Below are 21,058 nucleotides of genomic sequence, written 5' to 3' on the forward strand. Positions count from 1 at the left end.
GGACTCCTGTTGACAGGCGGAATTCCCCCCTTTTTACAACTGCTCCTCCAGCAGATAAATTACGCTCCGAGCGCCCAGGATCCATGGAAGCGGAAGAGCCAACGGATGACGGTCGGCTGGCAAAACCAAAGCCAAAGTCAGTGCTGTGGGAAAAGCTATGGGAGAAGCTATGGCCAAAGCCAAAAGGAACCGGAGCACCAAGTCTGCTGTCCGACTGTCAGGCAGCTGTATGCTTATTTTTCTTCAACTGTAGCTGCCGACAGAATTAGAAATCAAAACAAAAAGTAGCAAATATATGGTAGGGAAGAGAAAAACTCACACATATACATATGAGGCCTTTGGTCAGGCGACAAATGTTTCCACTTGAATTTCGAAGAAATATTGTTCAAAGTTAATATGAAACACTTCTTTTTTCTATCAACTCCACGAAGAAATTAATTAATTAATATGGAAATGTGCAATATAAAACGTATGGTTAAGTATAAAGCCATTTAACCTTTGATTGCATTAAAACGGATGCCATAAATCTAGATTTCTATTGGTAACTACCTTAGATGTTGGTGGTTGCCTGAAATTTTTTGTGGCTCGCCTGGAAAATGCGGCCCCCTGTCAACTTTTTGACTACCTCCCTGCGAATCCCCGACCTTCTGCGTAACACAACTCCCTCGCTCCCTCCTCACAAAAAAGCGCCTTGCTATTGCTATTTTCCCAATGCCTTCGAAATGGCACACGGAAGCCGAGGCGTCTGCTATAAATTTTTAACAACCATTTAACTTGAATTTTATTAGTCCCCAGTCAGCGGTCAAAAGTTCGAGGGGTCGGTGGGGTGGCATGGGCTTGGGGTTCTAATATGGCAGTTGGGGGCGTGACTGATGCTCCACGTTGGTGTCATGTTGCCTTCCTGGAATATGCTCGTATATTTCGGTATACAAGGCCCAAATGCTGCCCGCAAAGTCATCACAATGACATTTTGCATTTCGCAGTTCATTTCTACTTGTCCCATTCTGTTCATTTCTTGATGGTGTTTTCGTTGTCTACTTTCTGCTGCTTGTTGATAGTCCCCATAGAGCCCCCGATGCTGTCTCTCTTCATCTCTTCCTCTCTTTCTCTCTCCGTCTCTGTCTTTATTTTGCTGTTCCCCCTATTCCGTCTTGGCTATAAATTTTATATGGAATGTAGTTGTGACTTGTGGGTCACTTGTTTTGCTGCAGCTTCAGTTATTCGCCTGCCGTTGACCGATAACCAAGTTATTCTCTTCTCCTGAAATTTTTGTTACTTGTTTAATCTAGTTTGTTATTATTTACTCGTTGGCAAATAAAATTGCAAAGTTTTTGTGTGATTGGTTTTGCCTTTTTTTTTTTTGGTTTTTGTGGGATCTTGTTTTTCTTGAACATTCTCAAAATCAATGTTAAACCAAATTAACTTGCAGTTGAGTAAGATGTGCGCTACAGACAGACTAAGAAAAACAATAAACACGACAAGAAAAACCAAACAACTCGAGTGCTATTAAACGACAAAACATAACAAAACAACAAGAAATTAATAAATTAAAATACATCCCAAAGAAAAGAGAAAAGAAAAAACAAAATCAACGATTGTAACGATAAACGATAAACAGTGTTCCGATAATTCCCGCCATGGACTCGCTGGAGCGTCTGATGCGAGCGGCCCCATTGCCACGAATGCTTACCAGTGGCGTTGTGGCCACAGCCGCTGCCGCCGCATCCGCCGCCGCTGGCAAGGGCATGGTCAGTGTGGGCGGTGGTGCAACAGCCCTAGCCGCCGGCGGTGGCCAACAGAGGGCGCTGGTCCATGCCTCGCTGGCGGCGGCGACGGTGGGCCGCAAGGGACGCCACCTAACAGGCACCTTCTGCCTAACCGGCGACACCATGGAGGGCATCATACAGTGTTTGGTATTTCTCAAAGCATTCTCGGTAAGTGGGATCTGGACTGGGAGTGGGAGTGGGAATGGGAATGGGAGGTGTATCAGCATTACATAGTACACATATAACATACACAAATTCCATACCATGGAGTGTAGAGATCAAGGGAGAGAGACCAAAAAAAGTATACACACATACACCCACTTTTTCATCCCCATGGCACAATTCAATTTAGTTTTCGGTTTGCGCTCGACTAAGTTTTTCCTTTTTCCTTACTTTTTTTTCTGTCTGTTTTTGGGGCCTGCCATCAAAATGTGCAATAGGCTGTAAATAGGCAAATACATTTCGCAGAACCATGCCTGTGGCAAGCTGATTTTTGGATTTTATAACTACATTTTTGCCAGACATGCAGAGGAGCGGAGGGGAGAACCTTTGACCTAGTTTATGGGCCCTTTTTAAGCCGACAACCATAAGCCATCCCCTACCAGCCAACAACTCAAAAAAACAAAAAAAAGAAAAATAAATACATAAAAAGCACACACATGTGGGCGTGTGTGTAATAAAGATTTTCAGCTTGTCTACACAAATTTTTGACCCACTCACTAACGCCTTTCCCTCTCTGCTTCGTTTACTTTCAGGTGAGTCCGTCCAAGCGATGATAATGTAGAGCAAATGCCCAACAGATTTATGAAGTCCCCAATTCCAATCCCTAGACAAAAATCAGGTATTCCAGGTATCTGGATAGTTTTTATTCCATGGAAAATGAGCACGCAGTCGGCTTTTATGGCGTGGGGTGACAATTTAAATGTTTATTCAATACATTTACCAAATGGTACGCTGGGCTATTGGGCAATGTTCAATAAATTCGGTTTCATAATGAATGATTGTTTCCAGGTGAACTAGTCGCCCTTAAGTGCCATAACTATTCGTTGTTACTTGCATGATTTTGTTATAAGAGCTTGATTTCTAGGGGCTGCAAATTCGTCTTAATTTGCCGTATAAAATTTGCTCAATAAAAACGTTTAAAAAGTGTAAACAAAACACATAAATGACAACCGTCCTTGTAAAACGGTGCTCTTATTCCGCTCGACGACCAAATCTCGCGTTCATTCTGTTCATCAAAACGGTAATTTCCCGATTCAATGTGGCTATCCTCAATATCAGAATATTAATCTGTTCTTCTAAGTCGGGGTCAGGAAATAACGTCTCGATCTTTTGCGGCAGTTTTCTGGGCTGTGTGCAAGTCATTTTAATTGATTTCAATTTTGTATCTGTTATCTGTAACTGATCCCTTTTTAATTTATAATACTATGTGTACGGGGTGGCTGCTTACTTTCGAATGTGTCAATTTGAAAAATGTACCTTAACTTGGTGTGATCTTAGGCCCTAGGCGAACTAGATCAATTCGATCTGTAGTCATTTTCATTAGATCGAAAATCGGAACTGCGTAATCGTTGGCCAATAACTCAGTGGTCATAAACGTGGCTGTAGTGGATGTGCTTGTAACTTGGCACCCTTAAATAGGCCTGCAATCGTTTTTTTTTCTTCTACGGTTTCTATATTGCCCTCTGGCCCGAAGCTTAATTGCAGGCCTGTTGTTATGAAGAGGGGATTCAGGGAGTGGGGAGTGTCGGCCTGGAAATGCACTTAGCACCCAATCGGCTCCAGCGATTCCTCGGCGCCAGGCAAACGGAAAGAGACAGGGATGCGGGAGCAGAACGAGACAGCAAAAGCGACACAGACGTAGACCGACATCAAGCGCCTGCGGCAATTGCAGGCCCATTAAAACTGACACATTGCGATTGCTTTCCCCCTTTGCCCCTTTGTTCCACGCCGTTTTTTTTTCTTTTTTTTTTTTTTTGGCCAAGACTGAGGAATAAATAAAAAATGTTGGTAAAACCGAGAGAAACGTAAAAACACAGAAACGCCCAAAATGGGCGGAGACGGAGCGACAGTCACTTTGTTGCCATAAAAAAAAAAGTATACAAAGTAGTCGACTGGCGGTTACCCATTAAACAATAGCATTGCATTTTTTGCTAAGTAATGCAATTTCCTTGTTAATTGCGAAGTTGCGTTTATGCGTTTTTGACCTTTTTTGGGTGTTTGGTTTCCCTTTTTTTTTTTCTTGATTTAGTGTGCGGCCATGCCCCATTTGAAATCGGCAAGAGACTTTTCGCGCATCGTTAATTTCTCCCCCGGGCCTCGACTGAATAGCTCCGTCTCTTTCGGTTCGAGTGTCTACTGTCTCGCTTCTGCAACAGTCCGTCGTTCACTGATTCATTCACTCGTTCACTCATTCATCCATTCATTCCTTCATTCATTCATTCATTCAGTCCGTCAGCCAGCCAGTCTTGTATTCAATCAGCCTTTGGGGCTTGCTGCCTATCGTTATAATGATGTTGCCGGGATTCAGCCTTGCCTTTTTGCTTTGACATCAACACCATCTACCAAAGTCTTGATTTACTTTTCACGCACACACTTCCACCTTCCGCTTACTTTTCCAACCGGCTGTCATCCGCTTCTCTCTCTCTCTCTCTCTACCCCGCACTTTGGTTGTGCCTGTATGTGTGGGTGTGTGCGTTTGCGAATTTAAATGTTGCACAAATATGAAAAGCAATTTACATAATATCCTGCCAAGTGTAAAATGATTGTCAATTCTGTCTGCCACTGAAGCAAAGCGAATCGAAGCAGTGGAGGGAAAACCACACCAACCGTGGAAAATGGCGGCCTTAAATCGCTTTTCCCAGTTCAATAATCCTTGGAGACGGAGTGATAAATAGGGTAATATCGATGGTCTAAAGGAAATTGCCATAAAAAAGAAAATAGTCACAGGAAAATATAGCAAAAATATCGATATAATTTGATTATTATATTGACTGTTAAAACGATCTAAGTTAAAAAAAAAGACAAAACAAACTTTACATCCATACTCAGAGTTCCTAAAGTACAGTGTGCACTGAACTGTCATGAACGCGACATTGTTGCCCAAGAGCTTTTCTGGGGGGCGTCATAATTATTGGGACACTCGAGATGGGAATTAATTACACAATTTGTGAGGGAATCGAAATAAGACGAAGGGTCGCCGCATTAATTAGCGTTCATCAATCATGTTTGACCGCAGTAACAGCAGTGGAGTCGAGTCGGTGACCAAGGACACTCGAGCTGTGAACGCACCCAGCAACCCAACAACCCAACGGCCATCAGGATCCTGAGGACATGCCGTCTTCTGTCTGGCGCAAATATTGCGCAATTTGTCGTCATTATCCAGGATATTGAACTCCATAATGTGCGTCGACATCATCAATTCCAAAATGTTGACGTGAGTGGGCGGCACTGCAAAAATTGTGGGGTCTGGCTACTTGAAAGCCATCTTTAAAAGATGATGTCAATAAAAACAAAAATCACCGAACGTGGGTAATCGATTTATGTGAACCCTTGGGATGGGCCCAATATACCCGCATATGTACACCTGCCCATACATATATATGTGCTGTTGATAATATTTTATATTAACCTTCCACGCCTCATAATCCTAGTTTCCTTTTGCCGATCAAGCCAATTGCCGGTCGTCTTACATCTTTTGTCCGGGATTATCCTTCCTGTTATCAGCTGGCTTGCCCCACAACCAGTATCCCAGGGATCTCCTTCATTTGAACAGGTGAAACGCGAACGTGATGCTTGAGTCTATGCAAATTTGCGTGCACTCCGAATGCGGCAAACATGCACAAACACCAGCTGTGCCCGCCGTGTTCACCCCTTTTACACCAACGATTCACCCCATACCAACCCATTACTGACCCCCATTTCACCCATTCTGGGCTACGTTCTAAACCTCCTATTGTCCCTATCCACTGACGGCTGTGCATCATCAGCAACCCAAACAGAAACGTTGAGGTGGCTTGTTCCACTCGTGTTGCTGGTCTTGTTGTTTGCTTTTGAGGCCTTTCAAGCACTTGCTTATTATGCAGTCACGTGTGTGTGTGTGTGTGTGTGTCGTGGTGTGCATCTGGAGATGTGTGTGCGTGTTGTGTTTGTTGCCAGTGGCACAATTTGAACAATAAGTTGGCCCGACTGTTGAAGCATTCTGTCTGCCACTCAGCCGTCTGCATTTCAAAACTTAAACAGTTTATTAAGCACAAACTAAAACCATAAAACAAATACACAGTCACAATGCACTGCAGAAAAGAATGAGAGCATTCCAAAAGCAAAACCAAAGAAATTGCAAACCGAGTATGACACATTTATATAGCATCAGAAAAAAATTCGTTTTTGGTCATCGTCGACCTGCCAAACGGAATTGTGTTCACAAAATGATACTGAATTTTTTTAAATTAATTAAAAAAATATTAAGGGAACCTCTTTATCCCAGTTTATGCTTCAAAAAACAATAACTGCGTGCTCCGAGGGTATCAAATAGTTGAGAGGATCGATTCGATTCATGTGCCGAATGCCATTCCCCGCATTTCGGGACTTGAAATTCATTGTCTGTCGGGCAAGTGTTGTCAAGAATCTGGCAATTTTGCTAGTGTGTGTAAAGCCAAAATAGAAAGAGTTGGACATAGTTGGGAAGAGAGAGAGAGAGAGAGAGAGAGAGCGAGAGAGGGAGAGATAGATAGTGAAAGAGAGGGCAGGTACATATGGCCCATCATCTATCTAAATGGATATCGCGCGGCCCCTTTTTGCGCCATCTATCTAGTTATCTATCTGTAGCCATCTCTTTTTGGCCCCTTGGCTTCTTCTTCTTTGTCTTCTTCTTGTGACTCCTGCCTGTTTGGTGGCATCTCTTTCTGGCCCGGTGTATTGTTGCACGTACATGTCGTAGACTTTGTCTTTCGAAATAAAACTTCACTAAAAAATGAGCATGGCATGGCGTTGAGCATTTAAACTAGCTACAAAAACACCAGCAACACCTCCCCTTTTTGAAACATCACGCCCCTTTGCCGCCACTTTTTTACCTACGTGATTCGCATGCAGAAAATGGACACGTGTTTTGGTGTATTTTCTATTTTCTATATTTTTTTTTTTTTTTCCTGTGTGTTTGTGGTTGCCAAGACAAAATGCGGCTAATGTTCCTCTTCCATATTTGCCGTTCTTTTTTTTCTGCGGCTTTAGATTTACAATACAGCGTACACGCGCATACCACACACATAGTTATATTATGCAATTCTTTGTTGTGCTTTTTATGGCACTTTGGCCCTGAAAGAGCTTTAACCAAAAAGAGGGGAAACAAAAAAATAAAAAAAAAGAACAGCCAACGCTTAAAAGTGTGCTACAATTTTTGTTCAACCACTTAAATGGGGTGGCTGAAAGAAAAAAATGGTGGAAAATACAGAGAGAGAGAAAGGAGGAAGGGAAAACGGCGAGAGTAGTTAAACAGGGAAACTTATTTCGTTGCTGTCGCTAATTTGGCTCAGCATCATCCGCAGCAACATCTAGCGCATAATAATTGCCTACTCGCTAATTGGCAGCAATTTTGCCGGCTTCCACGTTTTCGGTGGTTCAACGTTGGTTCGGTGGCTCGATGGGTGGTGCTGCGGCATTGGCGCCGGAGCGAGCTGGATGCTGGATTTTCGGTTCCCAGCAATTAGAAGAACTTCCACCGAGCGAGCCAGAAATGTTTGCCTTTGCCAGCGGCAAACTGGAATTCTTGGATTATGATTATGGTGTTGGTGTTGGTGTTGGTGTTGGGTTTCGGTTTTATGGATAGATGACGAAATTACTTATTGAAATCTTGCGAAAAGTTTAGATACTCAAATGCAAAGATGTCTTCATCTGGGCATTGTGATCGAACAAAGTAAAGTAGAACACACACACACCTAGTTTGTGCTAGTTTATTCTCATACTTTTGACACTTATGTTGTGTGGAGTCGTTTTGGGAACTAGTACGGGCTATACAGCCAGCAACTTATGCCAATTCATTAATTAGTCTGCCACTTGCCGCGGAAAAGCGGCGACAGCTTGACAAACTTTAACCCACACAGTCTGTGGCTCATTTCATCATCCATTCCAGCACGAAAACAAAAAAAATCTTGGTTGATACTTATCAAACACCAATCATTGGAACACATTTCAAATTAGGCGATTGCTAAGTAAAATCAACTAGTCGCTTTATAATGATAAAGAATTCAACTTTGCTTCTTAGCACACTATTCTCGCAGTGTAGTCGCACATGTTCCGTTTCCCTTTCCTCGTGCAAAATTCGCCATGAAGTGTGTAACTCGATATGACCTTCTACTTAATAAAGGCTCTTCATATTGCCGCACTGGACATGAGTCCTTATTGTTGCTGCCATGCTGTTGGTGTTGTGGTAGATGTGGCTGTAGTTGTAGTTGTAGCTGCTGCTGCTGTTGTGTTTGCCATCGCATATATTCCATATTCAATGCGCGTGGCCAGCCATCGCCTGATCCCAGGACATAGGACATAGGAGGTAGGACACATAGCCCATCCAAGCTCCACTCTGCTGTGTTCATCGCCTCAAGTTGGTTCAGTTTATTTGATTAGTTCGTGTGTGTGTGTGTGTGTGTGCGTGTGTGTGGAGTCCATTGTCCGTGTATTGGTGTTGGCACGGCCGATAAAGTTTCAGCAGCTGCAAATATGGCAAACAATTTCACAAAGTGGCCAATGGCGAAAGTTTGCCACTGCCACTGCCACTGCCAATCGTCTTATTAGCTAATCGTTGACTCCGTTCGTGCAGCCCTCTCTTTCTCATTTAGTTTCATTTCTCCCTTCTTTCTTTTCTCATTTGGCACCTAATTAGTTGACTTGTCCAAGGAACTGACCAAAAGAGGAGGGAGGGTGGGGGCGGGGGATTTGAGCGAAATCCGATGAATTGTCTTAAATTCGCTCCTTGGCTGCCTTTAATTCATTGTATTCAATTAAGTCCGCATTTGTAAGCCCATTTAAGATGCTCGATTTTGGGCTTGTTAAATCGATCGGGTTTAGTTTATTCAGCGTGATTAGTCCATTGTGGCCGATGCACTAAATAGCTTATAATTTACATTTTTTGATTTAAGCTTAAAGTAGAGTCACGCCTACTTGGCCACCTCGCCTGACTTTCTTTTGAAAAGACATCAGCGTCTGATGTTTTCTGTAATCTGATATTTAGATACTTCTTTCGTCGCAGGAGCTCTCTCCCTCTCTCTCTCATATCCTTTCTTCTTAACCCCAACCAATAGAGTGACCTTATCGGGGCAACACCATCTCCATCTTGTGTGCTGGAGCCATTTGGGCCTGTGGGTGTCTAAAGGGATGTGTCCCTTATCTTTGGCAAAACATCGCAGACTCGTTCACTTGCAACTTTTGTACAAGCCTTGGGTTGGGTTTTTTTTTTTCCTGCCAAGGATATTCTCCTTTGGCTTTTCATTAAAAAGTCTACGCCTATCGGAGCGTGTAGATCTTTTAACTACGACTAGTCGCTCGCTCGCTTTCCATTTACCCAGACTCCCTTTTCTGGGCTTTACCTTTTGTCTGAAGGAGAGCATAAAATTGTCGAGTTGTGCAGAAAATTTTATTGCTGAAAGGTGCTAAAATGAAAAGTGCTGATGCCAAATGCTGATGGCACTTTCTAGGGTGGGTGTTTGTTTTCCTATCCTATCTCTTTCTTCTTACACCTATTTTTTCTTTATTATTATTTTTTTTTTATTTTCATTTTTTTGCACCAAGACGACTTCCGCATTTCGTTGGCTGATAAACTCAAGTTGGCACCTTTTCATTAATTATTTAAATTAAAAATTGCCCCAGCCAGCGGAGGGACCAACTTGAAGTGTCGACTGGAGCCACTTGGCACAGTTTTCAATCTCTAGCCACTGGCACGTTTAATTAAGCAAAGTAGCCACCTTTTTAGCCCCCATCTCCCATTTTCGCTGCGGCTTTTTGGCTTTCAAGAGTTTGTCTCCTCGCCCTGCTCTTTTCTTTCCTCCTTCATCTTCCCACCTCCCCTCTGGACAGAAACTGAAGCCGAAGCTAAGCTTCCTTGCTAATTTTGTCTAATTTTGCAAAAAGCAAAATGCAAAAAGCAAAAAGCTGAGGAGAGGCCGTTGGCTTTCCAGCTGAAAGGTGCACTTCCCTGTCTCTTATTTTAGATGTTTTTTTTTTATATATATTTTTACTTTTATATTCTTTCTGCATTGTGAAAGTATTCCGTTTCCTTTGTCTTTTACCTGTGCCAAAAACGAAGTGGCAGCCGCCATAAAGCCCCGCCACTCCAATTGCAATTGCAGCAAGGAAGTTGCAAAGTGCTTCCCCGTGCAGACGCGCCCACATTTCTCCACCGCCCAGAAGCAGCAGCAGCAGCATTTTGGCCGTTTGTTTGTGCATTCTCAGAATTTCACCGGAAAAAAGTGGCGTGGCAAAAGGGATGGGCTTCTATATCTTTGAGGCACTTTAAACCATATATACCGTGTTTGGGAAAACGTAAAGTTGCACTACACTTGAAATCTCACGGGACAAAAAATATGAACTCACTTCTAACTACTAACTCGTGGGCAAATATTTGAGAGGACTTTAACTATTAAATGAATCTTTTCGCAAGCAAATCGAACTAAAAAAAAGAAACCATTACTAATTCACCATGGCAGTTCGCCAGATTAATATCCTGTCATCTAATTTGTTCCAATCCCGAGTCCTGTCCAGCATCCGATTCCAGCTGCCATCTTGGACAAAGTTGCCAAATGCCAGCGTTGAATCCTTTTTTCTTTGCTCTTCCATTACTTTTATTATTTCCCGCTGTGTTCCGTGTAGAAGATTTCTTAATTTTTCATTTTGTTGTGCAAGTAATGTGTGCTTTTCTATCACTCTGTCTTTATTTTTCGCCGACTTTGCGTTGGCTTTTTGTGCAGATTGAAAAAAGCGCAGTCAAGCAGTACTTATCCACCTAGCCGCACCATTTTCAAATTGAACTTTGCGGCAGTGGAATTTATATGTACGTACATACATATATACAAAGGTGTGTACATACAAAATACAAGTGGAATTTTCGTTATTATCCCAGAAGTCAGACTAGACAGCAATCAAGACAAGTGCAGGTGCTCTCAGCTCGTCGTGGAGGACGATTACTTCCAACCACCATTCACGTTTTTTTTTTTTTTTTTTTTTATATATCATATTTTACGCTCAATTATTGACGTTCAAAGTCGAGGATGTCGCTGACAATGACAAACTAATGGTCGCTTTTATTTTTGGGGGGTTGAGGATTGTGGGTCTTGCGAGGCGGAAAGTCCCGGCAGTCAAGTCAATGTCAAAGGACAAGGAGGGGACTGTCATTTGGCACTTAATAACTCAGCGTTGCTAGCTGTTCGCTTCTTTTCCCCTGGCTCAAATGACAATTTGTAAAGCTTTCAATGGAGCAGCGCCTATAAAATATCTGCGTGATGACTATAATGTGCCCACCAGTAAACCAGTAAAAGCAGCGAAGGCAGTAAAAGCAGCAAAGCGGCAAAGAGGGTGTTTTTCTTTTCAGCGCAAAGGTTGGGGTCTAAAATTGTCGAAGGTGGCTTGCCAGTAATAAATCACTCAATCAATCAGCAAATAATATGCAATGCAATTTCTCGTCCCTAGAAAATGTTTGCGGGGCGAGCAAAACTTCCGCCAAAAGGAAGCTCATTGTGGCTAATGGTGGATCGTGGATGTTGCTCCTTTGGCTGGTTCGATGTTTTCAGGGATGGTTGGGCTGATTGGGCCTTTGGCTTTGGCAGCCAATCAACTGGGAAGGTAATAATTGTAAGCCTCGAAATCAAAGTCGAAAAGGCCAAATCATATTCAAGATGATGAAAAGGAAGTGCAAACGCACACTGACGCGTTTCTAATTTGCCAAATGTACACGTGCTATCTAATTGTGTGTCTAATTTAATTTATAATTTTTCCTGACAATTTACTCTGTTGATCGTATCAAACTATACGACTAACTAACCCATATTTTGAACTTTGGTATGATTAACTAAGATTCACCAAGCAAGTTTACATTTTTTTTAATTTCATTTGTTTTTCGTGAAATAAATTTCGCAGTGACCAAGCAGCTTTTGTGGCGCAAAACTTCGATGATTAACTTTTTCGATTAACTGAAAACGCACACAGGCAAAGGACAGACACACACACAGATACACACTTATATATGCGTTGCAAAGTATGCAATGGAAAATAGGGAAAATAAGCAAGCAAACAAACAAACAAACAACAAGAACAACCAGTAGCAGGGGCAAACTGAAAACTTTTCATGGCGATAAACAATTTTCAGCGTTTTCTGTGCTCAGTCAACTTCCCAAATCTACCCAGTGTTTATACACATACATACGTTTATATATCTATATATATATGTGCGTATTTTTATGGCATAAATTTATTTTAATGTCTATGCTTAACAATTTCCAGTGCAGAGGAGTGAGCCCTTCCAACTCCCCCCTCCCCCTTCCAAGCCTCCTGTCCACTGGTCTATACACTCAATCAGCTGCCGCCTAGCCAAAAGTTTCCAACATGCCACGCCCATTTTGGCTATGCCCTCGCCTTCTTTGGCGGAACGAACTTTTGCATTTTGATAAGGAGAAGCCGTGGAGCGAAAGCTGTGCCAGATAAAACAGATTAAAGGCAGCGGGGGAAAGAAAAAAAATAAATAAACGTTGAATGTCGAAAAAGGGGCGGGAGAAGATAGCAACCTGGATTCAAGGAGTCAAAGTATACACTGCAAAATTAAATATAAGAAAGCGTAATAAATACAATACAAAATAGAGTGATGTGGCAAGAGACCAACTCAAAACTAATCTGGACAAAATTTCCTAAATAACCAAGTTTACTACGTATTTCATTGACTTTCTAACAGTGCAACCTCATGGCATCTGTTTTTGCTTTATTGTTTTCCTCTGTTTGTTTCGGTGCCTTTTTTTCCGGAATCTGATTGATGTCTGTCTGTTTGAGCTGCTTATACATATGTATGTCTGTGTGCCTGGGACACCAAGGAATCCTTTTATCAAAGAAAGTAGGCAGTGAAAGGCGGTGGAAAAGTAATAATTATAGGGGAATGTTTAGGCCAGGGGCAATTGTTTCGTGATGATAAATGATGTGGGAGTTTCGGATTTTGGGAAAATGGAAGTTGCGCCCTCCTCCACTCCCCCACAGATCATCAATAATTCCTAAGAAAGAGCAAAAAGAGCAGATACATGCATACATATACATGTGTATATCCGAGAACAACCCAATGGAGTCACAACTACTGAGGCCATCAGCCAGAGAGTTGCCGCAATGCCAGCTGTAAATTCAAATGGAACATATATATATTCAATATTCAAATGGAACAATCAAAAGTAATCTAGCAAGTTGCGTTTGGGAAGCCCTCAAGGAGGTGCCAAGAAAGCCAAAAAATATATAAAGAAACCGAAGAAAAAACAATAAAAACTTGAGCACGAAAATTTCCCCAACGAGCAATTCTTTTCGTTTCTTTTCTTTTTTTTTTTTTGCGTGCCTTTGGTTGCGAGCAAAAGTAAAACAGAAATTGAGTAAGGCACACAAAAGAAGTGAAGACCAAAAAAAAAAAAAAATATAACCAAAACCGAAACTTAAAAGTAGCACCAAAAAAAAAAAGTAAAAAAACTGTGGCAACAATTTTTACGCGTGATAAGCGTGGATGGAAGGGGAGAACCCCAGAGCCTGTGTACTTTTCAAAACTGTTTTAAAAGCTTAACCACGAGAAAACTGCGAATATTCCCTAATGACACACGAAAGGGGCGTGAGGGGCTGCTGCTGTGGGCATTTGGAAAGTGTGGAATGTCAAGAAAATTCGGCACAAAGCAAAGGGGAGTGAAGTGATGAGGGCCTTGTCCCAGAAAAAAAAAACCAAGCAACACCAAGAAAATCCAAGGAAAATCCACCGGAATAGGTGTGAGAAAGTCTGGCGAGAATAGTCGAGAAAAGCCAAAACAGAATAGTACGCATTTCCCCAAACAAGAAGCAAATGCGAATGGATGGCGAAGGCAGTTTTTCCCGAGACCTGCGACTCAATTGCTGTGAATATCTGCATAGGCGTAATCAAGGCTCTTGGGGGATTGCCAATGGCTTTGAAAATGTGGCCAAAAGGAAAAAGGAAGTACGTAGATTGGCGCGCAACGAATCAATACACAAGCTCAGTCGCAAACACAAAAAACTTGGTTTCAATTCTGTTCGATTGTTACTTAAATCTTTTTTTTTTATATATAGGAATGAAGTACAAAATGTTGGTGTTCATTTATAAAGTTAACGCTGCCTCAATTACAGTTTCGATGCAATAAAGTTACCTCTATATTTTCCGCCACCTCCTTGTTAAAATCAAATTGAATTACAAAAGAGATAAGACAAACTCTCTTATACTTTGCGAAGAGAAAGGTGGCAATACCGACTCCTCTTTCCCCAAAAGAAGAGCCAAAAGCGCAGAAGGAAATTTCGGTCTTATTGCCAGTGTAAAATTGTAATTTTTACACCTTCACACCGCCCAATAAACAAAAAAAAAAAAAGAAAAGGAAGAAAAAAAGTGGCATTTCCACTTTTCCCCGGGGGAAATGCCGCCACTTGAGAAACTTTTAGTGCGGCTCAATGCGCATTTTAAATAAAATAGAAATTCAATTTGCTTTAAAGAAGCGACCAGGTGGGTGGGGATAACAAGGCGACACGTCAATGCCAGAGTTTCACCAGCTTTTCCGCCGCACAAATGAAATGTAGAAAATCTACAGCAAAGAAAAACGAAAGAAAGGAAAAACTTTTTTTTTTCCAAATGAACCTAAAATTGACTAAATGTGCTAGAAGAAGGTGCGAGACTTCGGGCTCTCTGTGAAGAAAGCAGCGAAACGTTGGGAAAACTGTGGAAAATCCTTTGGGATGGGGGATGGGCTAGGGGGGCGGTGAGGTGGGTGGTGGGTGGTAATGTTCTCTGGGTTGGCAGACGAATATAATTAAGCGGCGTTTAAAATGCTTGTACTAAGACACGCTGAAATGGGTGGTGGTGGCGTTAATTGGGAGGCTGGTTTGATGGGTAGGAAAACTCGAAAAACTTTCCACAAAGTTTAATTTAAATATGAATGAGCGTTTTGCCACTCCCCCCCCCCACACACCAGTCCCCTAGTTTCGCCATCCACTTTTCTTTTATTATGTTTTAAATAGATGAATTTCTTGTGGCTTTCGCGCACTGAAATTTAGCTATATTATAAGTTTTTCATCCATTTTTTAGCCTATTTAAAATTCAAAAGTCATCACTAGTATGTTGTACACTTTTGCAGTTTTTAAATTATCTGAAGAACTTATAAATAGATTAGATACGTGTGCATTGCTCGATTTGTTCCCAAGTGGGTTGATTTTAAATTCATCAAAATGGATTCGGCGGTGGTGAATCGTCTCGGTTCGGTTTCGTTGGGTAACCGACTTAAAGGCGCATTATAAATTGCTCCCTAATCCGAGGGACTTAGAGGGCTGGCTGGATCCTCTGCTGTTTGTTTTCACTGCCACGAAAAACCGAGCGAAATGGAAATTCTGAGGGCGAGAAGTCTCTGGCTTTGATTTCGCTTTATGTTCGCATCACGGCAGATTTGCTGGCCATATTGTTACCTTTCCACTTTACCCACCTAACTCTGGTTATTGTTGTTATTGTTGTTTTTGTTGCCAGGTGATAAGGCAAATCGTGGTCATGGGCGTGGTAGTGGCCATAAACCGCAAAAAAGGATCGAAGAAAAAAGAAAATAATAATAAAAAAAAAATGTGGGTGGAAAAACCGGTAAAACCGTTTTCGCATAATTATAAAGCAGCTCTCTAGTGCACTCGTACAAAAGTAGTGAGTGGGCGGATTGTCGGTTTGGATGGGCCAGTGGCTTGTGGGTGTGGTCCATTGATGGCCAGGCGCCAAACTGTCGGCCGTCGAAGCCACTGCCCAGTCCCCAAGTTTTCTTACACAGAAAAAATGTGGGAAAAACAAACAAAAACAGACATAAATACTGTTGGGGATTTATACAGTGCGTGTGTGTGTGTTTACTTCTTTCCTTTTTTTTTTTTTTTTTTCTTTTGGTGTAAGGACACTTGTAACCACTTGTGAGCCAGACAGAGAAACGTCTCTATTCCTACTATAGTACTCTAATCAATTTATTGAATTTATTTTTGCTGATTTCATTAAAGCGCGCAAAAAGCGAGAAAAACAATTTTATTTGGCAAAAATATATATATTGACATTGGGCGCAAGGTCTAAAAAGGGGTGGTGGTGGGTTTTCGAAAATTTCGATGGAAGTGGATTTTCTTGGCGCCTGGCATAATTAAGTTAGAACCTTTTTTGTGACTAGCGGGTGATGGGGGATGGGGGTTGGGGCAGAGGATTTGGTTTTCCTACCCCAGAGCATCCTTGATTGTTATTGTTGTTGCCGCTGAAAGGACGCCCTGATTGCTCCTCGATGGCAAAAGGATGTGTCTAGGACACGCTCTCAAGCAGTTAACACACTCGACTGTACTTAGTCTAAGCCCACGGAAACTAACAATCGGGGGCGGGGATAAAATAATAACTGGGTTGAAAATAAGGCGCTGGGGGCGAAGGATTTTCCGGCAGCACATAAAAACAGCCAGCAAATTGTATGCTAAATGATAATCCCCTCCCTCATTTCGATGGGAAGATGAGGCATGGATTTGGGCTTTTTAAACTCCGATCATCATCGATCAACGTGAATTAGTTTGAATTAGTTTTGATGCAGCATTCAACGTATTAGCATTTTCAAACTCTAAGGAAAAGGGACTAAAGATGACTTTGATGGATTGCTATGGAAATTCGACAAATCAATTAAACTGCTTCAGTTCTTCAAAACGTGTACTTTAAAACGAAAATCCTTCAGTACACTACAAATAGATTTTTTAATCCTGCTGTTATAGAAGTTGTGCAAATTCCTTAAAAAAATAAAATAACAAAATACGCAACGCACTGGATTTGGTTTCAATTAAAAGTAGCCCGTAAAGTTATCTGGGGCTTTGCGCTTTTGTGTGGTCTAGATAAATGAAAACTACATTGATTTTACCCAATCAACGGATTTAAGCCAACAGTTAGTTTTCCGTTCTCCACTGTTTTGTTATCTCATGGCTCTCTCGACTCCCTGAAAAACTTTTGTCAGTCATTTCCCATTTTCCATTTTCCATTTGCGTTTCCCGTGTCCGACCCACTTGAACACACGCTTTGAAACACACACATCCATTATTTCCAATTCAAACTTTACCAATTACAAATCTGCCGTCAACTTTTCGCATATTTTGTCCCCAGATTATCCACCCACCCATGCCACAAAAAAATAGGTTTAACTCGGCAAAAAAAAAAAATTAAAAATTAAAAAATGCGACTAATTCTCAACATTCTTCTACAATAAATTCCCCACTTTACTGTTTATACAATATCCGAACTGCGCACGTTTAACTCACATGTTTCTATAAATGAATATATATATATTTTTTTTACAGCTGGTCGGCGGTGAATTCGATATGGAATTGAATTTTGTGATACAGGATGCGCAGAATATCAAACATATGCTGGAGCTGCTGGATCATTGTCCGCCCAATTTGCAGGTGAGTTATTCTTACTTACATACCTACTTCAGCTACAACTGAAAATCGCGGTAAAGTAAGCGGCAAATCCCAGATTTTCGGCTAACATCTGCCATGAACATTTTCCATGTAAGCAAGCAAGCTGCTGTGCGATGGTGACTTTTTAATAGAATTTAATTCAATTCGCGCTGCGGCATCAAAGAAAATTAACAGCAAAGGGGGCGTGGCAGACGAAATTGCGCGTAATGAAAACCCAACATCAACACGAAATGACTTTCAACTCGCTCCGCCAGCTGGTTTTCACCCATTTTCCTCGACGGCCTTACTCGTATACACTGCTAAGATCTTAATTTTAAATGTCTCAACATTTATATGTTAAGTTATAGACAATTTTCCTCAGTGTATTTTGGTGTGTGTGCTTCTGTGTTTGCGCTTAACAATATTTTACACCTGACGTTGTCGCTGCTCGCTCGCTTTTGCCATCAAATTATTAGCATGACTGCTGGCGAAAGGATCCTGTAACTTTTCATGTGTGTGTGTGTGGGTGGCTCTCTCGTTTTTATTTTTTTTTTTTTTCAACCCACACACTCCCACTTTGTGTGTGTGTGTGTGATGACAGGAAGTGTTTTCTACTGGCAGGCTGAGCGGGTTGCTCGTTTTCTGGTTGCTGCCGGTGTCATCCAAAGTGCGAAGGCGCAGGCATCGGAAGTTGAAGCTACAGGAGCTATATATCCACACACACATACGCAGTTATATGTAGATAAATATATACATATGGGCAAACAGACAGTGTTAAATCGCAACAAAGTTGCCGCTTTATGAGTTTCCATTGCATTGGTTCGTTGACCCTCCTCTGGAAACTGAACCGTTTAACCACTGGAAAAACACAGCGGGTAAATTGTTACAAAAAATATGTAAAACTGCTCGGATAATCAAATTTATATCACACTCAATCGCGGCTCTAGAATATAAATTACATTTTTCACAATTTTTCACCTTTTAACTGGAGTATCACAAACACGTTATCGGAATTTGCTACATTAATCTTTGAAAAATATGAAATATTCATTTTAATTCATCGTAGCTTAAGCTTTAATTTATTATCAACATGACTTACATTACTTTATATTATTATAGTAAAAGAATGAGAATAGCATTGACTTTTCCTTAGCCAAAAGGTTATGTTGCCGTTTTTGAAAGACCACCTTTATGCTCCTTGATGGCTTCCACTCATTGTGCCTGATTTAGATTTTGATTTTGCGAAGGTGTGCTGTGCTTGTGTGGGTGGCAAGTGGCTTCTGGCATCTTTTACCTGCCTTCAAGTGCGTAAATGTGTTTGTTTGTGCGTCACAAACAAGCGATCCATTTAAGTGCGTCTTACATATGCATACCTCACGCCCAGAAAAACGAAGCTACACCACCCACACACCAACCCACCCACTCACTTGCCACCCAGCACCACCCACAGTAACTACTCTTTAATGATATGCGTCAGTTGCTTGTTTCCGCTTTGCCGGCATAGATGTTTGCTCTTGTTGCGGTTGAAGCTTCACAATTTATTTGGCTTTTTAAATTAATGAAAATTGTCAGTGACAAATTTTGGCATGTGCTGTTGGGTGGTGCAGGATAGCAGGTTGGGTGGTTAGGATATGCTACGAGCATAAGCATGTGTCCCTGGATTGTTGGCATATGTAAAACAAGCATCAAATATGCATCACCCGGTGTGTGGCAACGTTGTTAGATTTTCCGGCGCCAAGATCTTTTACTTCATTTGGCATGCGAGGCAGGTGTGAGCCACCAATAGCACCATCCAACCTTCTTGCCTCCTAACCACCCACACACAGCCCACCGAACCGCACGGCAGCCATCCACTGAATTTACAACAATTTTATGGGCACTCCGGTTTATGCAGCCTTTCATGGGGCATTACATGTTAGCCCCTAAAAGTTTACATGAAAGCGAATAACTTGAGAAGTATATAAATTTCCTACTTTGTAATTTCGAATATTCAGATATGTACATATGTTCAGGATTTATGCAGTTATTAATCCTGCATAAATAATATGCACTCTGAAATATGTTGCGTAGATTCAATAGCAAGGGTACTCGAAACGTCGATACTCGAACTAACTTGGTCAACAAATTTGGTTTTCCTTCGTCGTTTTCCAACTCTGGTGTTGAGTAAACATTTTGCATGTAAAGGAGGCGAGACTCAAATGATTTATGCCCAACTACAGTGCCTCTGTCCCAAGTCCCAGTGCCCTCAGTGTCCCCAGAAATTGCTGGCATTTCAGCCTTTGCTCAATTGATTCGGCACGTAACTGAGCCAAGTGCAAATAACAGTTTTAGTCCTTGTCCCGCCGACAGGTGACACGCTCCCCCCTAAGCCCTTGGTTTTATTTTATTTTTTTTTATTCAGGGTACCATAACATTTTATGCTCTCGACAATAAATTCATCGCCCTTTGGTCGCCGTGTTTTGCCTTTAAATCAAAGCTTCTTTTGGAAAATTAAGGCCGTAATGCGGCCCACCAGTCACCTCACCGGAATTTACAGGACCTACCGAATCACCACACTTATTCAACCCCTTCCCCTCACCACCCCCAACCACCGCATATTTGTCCCGGCTCGTCGGCTGTGTGCTGTATGCCCAATAAAATTTTACAGCCTTTGCCAGCTCAGCAATTTGCGTAACTCTTGCCACAGTCAAAAAGAGCTCAAAAGGAACGGAGCAGTGCACAGCAGCGAAGAGAAGAGAAGAAAAGAGACGAGACGGGACGAGAAGAAATGGGGGCAAATGGGACAGGACCTCCAGCTGATTTCTGCGGTTAAAGTGCGAGGGTGGTCGGAAAAGAGGGGAGCTGGGTGGAGTCGAAAGGGGGGTTGAATCAACAGACGAACACCTTTCACCTTTCGTCGAATTGGTTTCCGCTTTTTGTTTTCCCTTCATCTCGTTGTCGTTTGCATTCCCCTTTCTGTACTTTTCCCCCCTCCGGAGCTGTAAATAACGTTGTTAAAGCTGCAAACAATGGCTCACAGTTGACCAAGGCAGGTGGTCGTTTTTAAAAGTGAACAGCTGGAAAATGGCATAAAGCTTTTGTGCATTTACGCCTAAGGCTTTTTTCAATCGTTTTATCAATATATGAACAATTTCATTACTTCTTCCTTATGTGCTTAATGCTTACTTGAGTCTGGCCACACTGTTCAGTAAATAATATTGCAAGCAACTTTTCTTGTTAAGCTTGCAGTTCATTGGAAACCTTTTCTGCAAAGTGAAGGCATCTACGCGTCTGTTTTGAGTTAAGTCAAACATCAAAGTTGGATAAAGATATTCGCTTGACGGTTCGGGAAACCTTAGCAAAGAGATATCCGTCTGACATTACTTGGAAAAGGAATTTTCAGCTCCCGCTCCCCCATTCGGATTTCTGACTTGCTGCGATAAAAATGAAACATTTTTAAGCTGCTGCTTTAGCTGCTATTTTTGGGGAAGTGCGAAGCCATCGCAACATTTCAGTTTGGCAAGTATCTAAAAGTTGTATCTTTGGCTTAGGGCCGCTTATCTACATTCGAACAGGGCGTCCTCGCAGTTTCCAACCTGCCCCGGAAAAAAACCACTCTGCTGCCCAAATGCCCAGTTTCTGGTGGTAAAGTTACACGGAGG

The 21,058-nt window shown here is 41.8% G+C and overlaps 1 protein-coding gene across 12 annotated transcripts in view; it reads left to right on the forward strand.

Annotated features, from left to right (window-relative positions):
• Positions 1-21,058, forward strand: part of LOC6612435 (neurobeachin) — a 159,074-nt gene that overhangs the window by 93,220 nt on the left and 44,796 nt on the right. For 7 of the 12 annotated variants that reach the window (XM_032724624.1, XM_032724630.1, XM_032724628.1 and 4 more), the window contains exon 3: positions 17,316-17,420. In XM_032724624.1, the coding sequence (XP_032580515.1) occupies positions 17,316-17,420 (105 nt within the window). Of the gene's footprint in view, positions 1-1,611; positions 1,935-17,315; positions 17,421-21,058 lie in introns of those variants that run through there. The other 5 variants (XM_032724627.1, XM_032724623.1, XM_032724631.1 and 2 more) reach the window with 1 other exon arrangement.

This window comes from Drosophila sechellia, chromosome X (assembly GCF_004382195.2).
Source record: "Drosophila sechellia strain sech25 chromosome X, ASM438219v1, whole genome shotgun sequence".
In the NCBI taxonomy this organism is placed as follows: Eukaryota; Metazoa; Arthropoda; class Insecta; order Diptera; family Drosophilidae; genus Drosophila; species Drosophila sechellia.